General features: G+C 32.2%; 1 protein-coding gene across 2 annotated transcripts in view; it reads right to left on the bottom strand.

The window, feature by feature from the left end:
- The window catches only part of LOC119828359 (activating transcription factor of chaperone), a 24,576-nt gene that overhangs the window by 2,083 nt on the left and 11,834 nt on the right, over positions 1 to 10,659 (bottom strand). The window contains exons 4-5 of one of the 2 annotated variants that reach the window (XM_038350489.1): positions 8,459 to 8,629; positions 9 to 91 (exon numbers count right to left, since the gene is read on the bottom strand). In XM_038350489.1, the coding sequence (XP_038206417.1) occupies positions 9 to 91; positions 8,459 to 8,629 (254 nt within the window). The remainder of the gene's footprint in view (positions 1 to 8; positions 92 to 8,458; positions 8,630 to 10,659) is intronic. The other variant, XM_038350488.1, reaches the window with a different exon arrangement.

Below are 10,659 nucleotides of genomic sequence, written 5' to 3'. Positions count from 1 at the left end.
TGCGGCACCTCGACGCGCTCCGGTACTTGGGAGATATTTTCAAAGATCGGCAGGTCCACCTTCTCTTCCAACCAGTTGGAAAATATATTTTCTGAAACAGAGAAAAAACCGTAAGAATTTCGAGACCATTTTTAAATATGTACACTAAAATAAGTAAATAAAACAGTATTAACGTTTTTTATGATACGTTTATACACAATATAGACATATAAATTTACATACAATTTAAAGTCGGCAATCCTTTCGTAGAGGCGTAAGGTCTGTAATCGACTCTTTACGCCTCTACAAATGTTCATGGGCGGTGGTAGCGCTTACCATCAGGCGTCCCACCAGCTCCATTGCCGACTGTGACATAAAAAAAAATAGAAGTGTAAACATGAAATCGTTTATGTTACAAATGATCTATTTCACACTAAGCTGATCATGATAGAACTAGTCTGTGTTCTATGTTAAAGTAAATAAGCAAATAATATGAAAAAGTTTCTGTGACACATTAGTTTCTAAAAAAGGCGTATTTTGATAATTTTGTCTTGTATTCCTTTACAAACCCTTCAACATATGCCATGATATGGAATATATGAAACAGAAATATTTTTCAATTCTAATGGTTATTGTTTTCATCCTTAGACCCAGTTTAAGTTATTAAGGGATTACTATACAATATTAATATCTATATAATATACTATGAAGGTTTTTTTTGTATCTCAGACTAGTCGCGCCTGCCCGTCTTGCTTGACAAATTTAAAAAATAAAGAATATGGCCTACCCGACCCCATAAATTATTATTTTGTATTTACAAACACAGAGAATGTTTGCAAGAAAAATAAACTGCTATCAAAGAATAATTATTTCAAATCCAACTATACACAACTAATGCATGACCTTCTCATTTTAATTCAAAAGTTAGCAGAATTTATTAAATGAGAGACGCGTTAAGCTGCAATCAAAATATCATTGTTTACACTGTAATATTTCACAATTTAAATTAACAAACAATATATCTTAATATTGTTTGTCGAGCATGTAAACCAAATATACGGATATAACATAAACGGTTTGTTAAGTTTTTTTAATATCGTTTGATTGGTTTTTTGATCGTGAAATTTTGTATTAGTCTCAGACGCGATGAATCGAATGTAAATTGACATCTTGGACATCCAAACTACACACAATATTCAATTGATTTTAATTGACACTATGTAGAGCTGATCATTCGTCGACCACTCAATTTCAACTATATTAACATAATGATAACACGATTTTACTGACCCAGATAAAGTTCACTACGAAATAATTGTAGTTACTCTTCCGTTATGTTAAATGATATATTGTGGGAAACGGATTTATGACGATTATTTAAAACCAGGAACATTAGCTTAAGATCATTTATAAGTAGGCATAATAGATTTTTAAGCATAATGCATCACTAAAAACATAACAAAATATATTAACCGTATATACTTCAAAGTCCGATGTGTGCATGAGTCAAAAGTTTGACGATTTGTGACATTTGCCAACCCGAGCTTGGCCAGCGTGGTGGATTATGGCCTGAACCCTTATAGGATACCTATGTCCCAGCAGTGGAAACATATATGTGTTGATGATGATGTGTATCGCTGTAATAATTAATCTATTAAGAAAATTGAGCACATGATGAGATGTGAGATGCGGGGCACAGTTACCACTTTACTGAGAGTACATAAAGATATAATGTATGAACTGTAACATACAGTGTCACCATCAAACGCATAATAGAAAAAATCGTTTGTGATAATAGCTACCTTCCTTCCCCTCACAAAGGATAAGCAGTGTTATGTCTTAGAAATGAACCACAATAGAATATAACTACAATTTAGTATATATACAAAGTCCTTGAAGTGTCAGTGTACGGCTCCGATTGTGTATTTATTTTTTACTGTTTTGTTATTAAGTGCTACGAATACCATTATACAGTAAATGTTGTCTTCTCAAAGGTTTGATCAGCTCCAATAGTTAAATTATTCAGAAATAAATTTTACAGGGATTCAATTGTTAAATATTTAAAGAACACCCTAATCACAATTGAGAGATTTCTTTGACCCACAGAAATAAAAAACTTCTAACATTGCAAGCAAGAGGCAGCTAAAAAAATGCTGGTTTTCCTCATATAAATTAATACATTCTCCAACAAACATTTCCCCCCCTAAGTGGCAATATTGCCTCGTTAAAACATTTTATCCGAGTAATGGACAGTAAATAATTACATATAAAATCATTATCATAGACATAAAATGTCCTAAGAAATACCGAGAACTGTCATAATAAGGAAAAATATGAGGGAAATTCCTCCTCTTTATTTTTTAATACCGACACGTGTCCAAAACAAAAGTTACTCTTGAGGTTAAAATTTAGAGTTGGCAACAGACAACTCTGATAATCTTATCGGGTCTGCGCCCATGCCCTCAGATATTATTACTCCTCCATAAGTAAATAATTATCATGTTTCCAAGACACAAGAACAAAACCAAAGCAGCATCTTTTAAATAATAATGTGTTGATTTAGGTACAATATATGCATATTGTACATAAAACTGTACCCACGCTCAACGCAGCTATGTTGAAATTTTTAAACATGCAGTCCTAGCGTTACAAGCGGGATATTTGTGTATTAAATTTAGGCAGTAAATTGTTACCTACAGTATAATGATCTCGTCACAAAAGAAAACTGAAAGGACCTAACCTAACCTTTGATATGATCGCAAAATGCATAGTTGTTAAATTACAAGAAACATTAAAATTAAAAATTAATCTTAATCTATGCATCCTACTAATATTATAAACAGTAAAGTTTGTAAGAATGTATCGATGTTTTATAATCTTTCACGAAAATACTACTGTTGGGATCTCATGAAATTTGGTACAGACACTACATTTTATCACTTTAAGTTTATTTGTGAACGAGCTTCAAGTATATAGCAATGTTATGTAGCCAATGCAATCAAATCATTACTGGAGAAAATATAAACAAAAACGTTTAATGTTACAAATAGAAGTAAACGAGCCTCCTCCCAGCAATCAATATCAATGCGCAAGAATGGAAACAAGTGGGCAATAAGTCGCTTTAATTATTGGGCGAGTGGCGATCGAGGTCGCCTTGCAAGCGAACTGGTTTATCAGTTAACAGCGACCTGCGACGCATATATGGAAAAATGTATCCCCCACACTACAAAAGGTACCAGGGAATATCTCCAAGGTTTATTTCTACATTTTCTTGCAAGTCTATTCCCAATAATTTGTGAGTGTTTAAATTTTGCAAATCCTGCATTACTAATATATATACTGCATAACTTTATTACGGTGTTTGTTAAGCAAGCAGATACACGACACCCCGCACACTGCTGCTATTTGTACCACAATCATTGACCACGTGAATGCAGCGACGCGGACGGTAATGTGCACGCGTGCAATCATACGATTTGCTTTTATACTATGCAAAATATATTCATACTTGTGTCAATAAGCAATAAATAAATGAGGCTATAAATATTATAAACTATGGACACTCTCAGATAACATGTTTACAGAATGAGCTGCAAGTTACTTGTTATGTTTATTTGTACGGCGATAAACCTTCACATTTGTGAGCCCTAATAAACATGCTTCTGTTCGATCTACTGCACATAAATAACTGAATGTTAGATATCGAAGAATGACCTAAACGTTAAAGCAAAACATACGTGATAGTGGATAGAAATATGAAAACAAAAACAAGTTTTCTGTTGACTGTGTTTTGTTGACCTCTATCAAGTTACCTCGAATTAAAATTAAAATGAAAGTTTTAAAGACATGGGTTTGGGATACTAGGGCATTGAATAAATCAATTAAAATCTGATCATTATCTTCGAGTTTTGTTCTATAACACACAAGGGGAATTAGAGCGTGAAGGCCTTGGTATAATTGCTTCGTCACATAAACATTCAATGAAAAGAACACAGACAACTGAATCTCACATTGAACGTATATTTTAAACACCTACAAAACACGTACCGGCATACAGATCTGCAAGTGCCATCACGCAGTCCAATATTTTAACGAATACTTGTCCTTTATAAATATTCTTACTGCTAGAATACTCTAACGATAATTCTACGATTATTTAGGCAGTGCTATTGCAGAATCTGAAATCCTCGTGTAGCGAGCAGTAGTCGTCGTAAATGTTGAGTGTATCAAACACAATCACCTAACGTCTCTTAACAAGTTTTTGTGAGTTGAACACTATCTCCTTATTCCAAATGCAGCGATAGTGGTACTTCATTCTAACGGCGTCCAAGCGGCTCATGGGCGGTGGCAGGCATAGGTCGCGAGCCGAGCGCGAGCGCCCGAAATGTTCTCCTCGAATCGAATTTATTGTCACGGATATAGCGACCAGCCAACGCGGCGCGATTCACGCTACAACTGAGTGCGCGCGCGCATGCAATGTCAACGTCGGACCTCCGCTCCTTTCCCCTCTCATTCTCGTACAGAACATAAAGCAATTACAACTCTGCAACTTCACGTCGGTGCAACAGGCTTCGCATTTCAATTACCTTAATATGTAGTGTGTAATATTTACGATCAGGTTAAACTTGCAATGATGTTTCATATTAAATAATGTTGTAAATTGCAGAAACCAAAAACTATTACATATCCTACACTCCTAATGTATAGATATGAGAAATATGCTTTTATTTTATACTTCAATTTTATCGAAAGCAATGCTTGCGAATGTTTGTAATATAATTTCCTATTTAATTGAAATAGATACCTATTTAAATTTAATGGGAAATAATATGTAAATTAAAGTCCTTAACTTTAGATATTTCTCTCAATGAAGTCTCACAATTTAGGGCGTTAAATAAAACAACTTTACTAACAACATATTTACAGTAAGCATTGTTTGTCTTGAAACACAAAGTTGTACTTTACACCGGACACTTGTTATTTCAAATCAACTTTCTACTAAATAAGACTTCGTATGCAAAGCAAAAAGTACATTTTCGTGTATTATCCCAATAATATTATAAATGCGAAAGTTTGTAAGGATGTGTGTGTGTTTGTTGCTCTGTCACGCAAAGACTACTGAACCGATTGCAATGAAATTTGGTTCGTAGATAGCTGAACAACTGGAATAACTTATAGGAAACTTTTTATCCCGATATTCGTACGGGATTACGCGGGTGAAACCGCGGGGCGCAGCTAGCACGTTATGCTTTTATTTATAATTTTGTTTGCAATATAAAAGTTACTTGTAGCTTATAGATTGACTTTTTTGGATGACTTTATAGTCTACTAGACCCTCGTCTCGGCTCCACCCGGATATCAAGTTTTCTGTTTTATCCCAAGGAGCATTTATTCGGGATAAAAAAAAGTCCTATCTCCCAACTCACCTAATAACCTGTGTGTATACCAAATTTCATCAAAATCCGTTCAGTAGTTTCACCGTGATTGACGGAGAGCCATCCAAACAAACACTTTCACATTTATAATATTAGTGTGATACTATGACACTATAAAGGCAGCTCAAAAATTCTTCTATAAGCTGTATTGCTTACTACCAACATATAATAAATAGACATATAGCTCTAAAATTAGCTATCTAGATACTAGCTAGTCATATGTCATTTGTATTATCCTAATACAAGTGGCGATAACTAAATTCCGTTGGGCCGTTTTTAACTTATAATCAGTGTCACTAATACGACTTTCTTTTACGAACCTAGGCGAATTAGTTTAGCGAATAACAATAATTATATTATGTATCAATTTTATAATTCCCAAATATTTAAATTTACAAAATTTTTGTTGCGACTAAGTTTATCTCAATGGATCATAAATAATTTTTCAATCTTATGTGCTCACTACAAACATCTTAATATGTATTTTATCAACAAATATTATTTTTATACGGTCAAATATTCTCCGTCATCATGCGACTGATAAAGACTATTACGCAGAAGGCATGGAAATTTTAAATTCGTACCAACAGTTAAACTAATAATTGCCTTAGACTTCATTAAAAGATACTTTAGAAAAATTAAATAAATTTCATTTAATTAGAATGTATATGATTTAGGAAAAGTTCAAGCAAACATTTATAACGTCATTGCTTAATTTCATTTCATCTATAACAATAACTATTAAACCATATTGTTTAAGAGAAATCATCAGTTATGTTTATTCACTAAACCAAAGTATTATCTACAAATTTAAAATTATCTAAATAATTTACAGCAGCGAATATCATAAATAACTACTTTATATAAATACGTTTACAGCGCACTCATTAAAATTTATTCACACGAGCGGTGAAAAATAGATAATTTTATTTAAAAAAAAAAGATAATTTTATAACAAGATCAACCGTGACACGATGCAAATGAGTGACCAGTGAGGGGTGTGTCTATTTTTTTCATAATTTAGGTCCATGAACCGGTGAAAACTGGCTCAATCGGAATATAAGTTCAAATCGATTGCATATTACTTCGCTTTATCTCAACGTCTCAATCAGTTTTATTATAGTTCAAATTTGTTTTTTCGAAACAGTGCAATATATATGCAAAACAACTTGTTGATTTTTAATCAATTAGCTTATCTATTTTATTTTTATTTTTAGAAAAAAAAATCACTACAACACTTCTTTATGTTATTTTAGTGTGGGAGTCAATTTAAATTGAACAACATTAATTGACAATATAAATAAAATATGTTATTTTAAATTTTAGTTTTCTAGCATTCAAATGCTTTATAAAAAACTGCCAAACTGTAACAAAAGACGCGGTATCGAATCCCGCCTCGTGATCAAACATTTTCTATTCTTTTTAAATATCCCAACATATGTAGTTACTTACAATTTCAAGAATTGAAATTCAAAGCAACATAACCAAAATGTTTATTTCAATCATTATTCATGTTTGGCAACAAATAAAAATAAATTTCCGCGGAAGTTAGAATTCACTTCTGTTTACTCCGTATACTTACTTATGTATCATGGAATGGTCAAGAATTACTTCCCATGATTACACGACGAAATTAGAAAATAAACTTACAACTTATAAGAAAGTACACTAGTTAACGAGATGACAGCCGGACGGACAGCGAAGTCTTAGGAATAGGGTCCCAAATCAGCCTTACGAATGAACGAAACGACAAACGAACCGAGTCAATATTTTGGGGTAACAAACAGGCTTCTTAATTAAGACGTAAAAATATAGGCGATTCCTCTAGTGTGTATGACGATTTATAAAATTGATTTTGTCTGAGAATTTGGCTGATTTTAACGTTATGTACGTTAAATTAGCAACTGTACATAATCTGGTATATGTGCGAAGTATTCCTTTTAAATTAATGAAGAATTTCATTTAAACAATTAAAAAATACACATTGATAACATTCTCGTCACAGTCTGCATTAAAGGTTGAACGGAAAAAATATAGGATTGTTACCACCGCGACTTTTCTCGCTTGTACTTCCAATGATCACCACAGCCCAACACACCATATAAATCAATCGTGAAACAATTCCCATTAAATTTGTGATTGCGATAAATAGAAATGTCACTAAATGTGAGTTGATACCACTACTTTCATTACAGCACTGAAAGGAATTCTGTTTGTTGGAGACATTTTCACACGCTTGAACCTCTGAATCAATTAAGATAAAATATGAAAAAAAAACAGAAAAAATAACACATTGTATTAATAATATGTATATGAATTAAATTTTAGCTTTTCTTTCTTTATAATTTCACATTGCTTAACACACAAGATACCTAAATATTTATTTCTATAATTATTAAGTTGCAAATTAAGCATTCTAAAAATACCGAGTACATTTTTGTAGGAAAAAAGCGAACAAATCTCATCAATTAATTCTGAAAGTTAAAATAAAATTGCAAATTTAAACTTTATAATGTAAGTTGCCTCTTGTTGATTATTATTTTTAATTTCAACTTAGCCAGAAAACATTTGCAACATTTATACCATGTACTATAGTAGAAACGAAATACTGAAAATGTCGTCGTGGAAACGTTTTTTTTTTTTATACAATTATCGAATATTTTATAATGTACTAAGTTTTTGATACTTTTGCTGCTATTTTTTGGAATCCAAATTGTCATACTAAATACTCTACTAAATACTTTTTATCAGCCTCCTCGTCCTCCGCAAATGGACCGATTGATGAGATAAAGGAATGGCTCTGGCCTCCTATTAGGATATTATTTTTACACTTAATTCCTACGCAGACACTCTAAAACTAGGGAAATTTTGTTTGTAATGTAGAAAATTACCTCTAATTAACCCCCCATAAAGATAATCCACTAACAAAAAGAAGAACATTGCTTATAGACAAAAACATTAACGCCTTTATAGTTTACGTGACACACAAATTTACAGTACACCAATAAAAATTTCAAAATTTTTATTTAGATTGTGAAACATACCTTGCTTGCACTGACTTTCCAGCTGCTGCAGAAGGTCGTTGGCGAGCTCCGCCCGGCTGGGCTTGCTCTCCGCCGGTGACGGCGGGTACAAAGAGTTGGAGAATTCATCGTGGACCGAGTAGCCGCCGAGACCGAACTTCGCGCCAGCGCCGGAAAAGTTCTTGAGTAGATCTAACATAACAAATTCACTTATTAACGAACGGAGCAGCAATTTTATTTTTATTATTTTAACATCCCTCAGGTTTCACGTTCCGTACCTGTTCCCAGCAATATTTAAGACTTGGCATCCAATGAAAATAATAAATCATATATTTATCTATGAGAAATAAATTATATTAACATGTTAATAGAACATAGCAGATTCTTTAAATATTTTTCCTTTTACGAATACTATTTTACACTCATCTGCATTAAAAACAAATATTAGATAAAATTGATCGCATGAATGGAATGTATAACAGATGTATGCATATTTATTGTAATTAAAAAAATTATTACGATTATTTTAGAAAGCTTACTTTGCAACAGTGACAACTGGAAATCCCTGCACAAATGACACATGCCGTTGCCTCTTAAACAACACATTTTGGGCATAAATATTAAATATCTATAACACAACAAACAACCAAATGAATCAACACTTGATAGAAGACTAGTAAGTAGAACAATAAGTGCAATCTCAATGAATATATCGGAGAAGCTTCAAGGTAAGGAGCTTAGATAAGTAGTGTACAAAATACAACGAGAGAACCGAATACGTCAATATATATATGTAAGATATCTGTCGCACGATATTACGTCAAAGTAACGCCCCGATTGCCACGATGTTCAAAATGTTATTTGATAATGTCAATATATCTACAGCTACAAATTATCTTCAATTGTTATTACTAAATTAGAGATGCTGGACAAACAACAATATATTAAATATTATCTATCTCGATAATATATATTAAATTTTTCGGAAATTAAATATAATTTTAATTAAACCAATCCTTGCATTCCATTAGCATTTAGAATCCTATTAATTCATCAAAGTTATCAGATCGCATGATCAAAAAAATACGCTAAATTTAAATGCAATATCCCGTCTTGTATTAACTGATTTCAATCTGATAGCTTTAATAGGTGTAAATAATCAATAAAGAAAATAATGATACTAGATTTATAGATAACGTATACAACTGGTTTATTATTTAGGAGCTCCTAAGAAATGGCTAACTGATAATTTACAGGAATTACGTCCAGAATTTAAGAAAGGATGAAAAACTTATTATTGTAAAATATGTTATCAAAGACGTCACACAATGAAATAAATTCATAATAAATGGATTTATATGAGTTATAAAGCTTCCAAAGCGACACAAACAGGGAGTTATTTATTGAACATCTTTATTTCCATTGCATTGGTGACAAGATAACCAGTGGAAAACATTTAACTCTAGAGATATCGATACGAAAACATGAGCAGAGGTCCAAACAAATATGAATGTTTTCAAGAAACTATGACGTCAGTGCCTTAAATATAAACAATATTGGGCCAATCACACGGAGAGCAAATGATTATCAAGACACACCCACGCTTTCAGCATAGCAACCCAGCGCTGAGCATTCGAATTTAACGACAACCTGCGTGATAGTTTATCATATTAACACGAAATCGTTACGGAATATTTGTGGCACTACGATTTATATTCGGTAAGTTATCACATATATCATATCTAGATGAAGTTTAAGTTGAGTATTAATGGAATTAAAATATGTCGATGAAATTAATTATGTCATAAGATAATAGTAAAATCGGACATATGCTCATAATATTCTAGCAGTTAGTTTTGCGGGCGTCACCTAATTATTGTACTTTAATTGTAAAAATAAACTGTAATTATGATGAACGATGAAAATATAAAGAGTTTTTCGAATTTTAGAAACTTGGGATTAGAATGTACTTTTTTATCCAGAAAGATATGGCAAAATCGCGTTCATCTAAAATAAAGCAGGCCACAAAATATCGATATATTCTGAATTAAAATAGGTTGAAAAAATACCCTATCGAACGACTTTCACTTAAAGTGTTCTTTAAGCTTATATGAAATTTGATAATTTTTTTTTATTCATAATCGTCTCATAAACGTTCTATAACTAAAATGTCGTTATAGTTTGTTAATGTATCAAATTGCTTCCATTACAAAGCAAACATT

Source organism: Zerene cesonia, chromosome 7 (genome assembly GCF_012273895.1).
Source record: "Zerene cesonia ecotype Mississippi chromosome 7, Zerene_cesonia_1.1, whole genome shotgun sequence".
Taxonomy (NCBI): Eukaryota; Metazoa; Arthropoda; class Insecta; order Lepidoptera; family Pieridae; genus Zerene; species Zerene cesonia.
The sequence above is the reverse complement of the archived record's forward strand: the minus strand, read 5'-3'. Positions and strand labels throughout refer to the sequence as shown.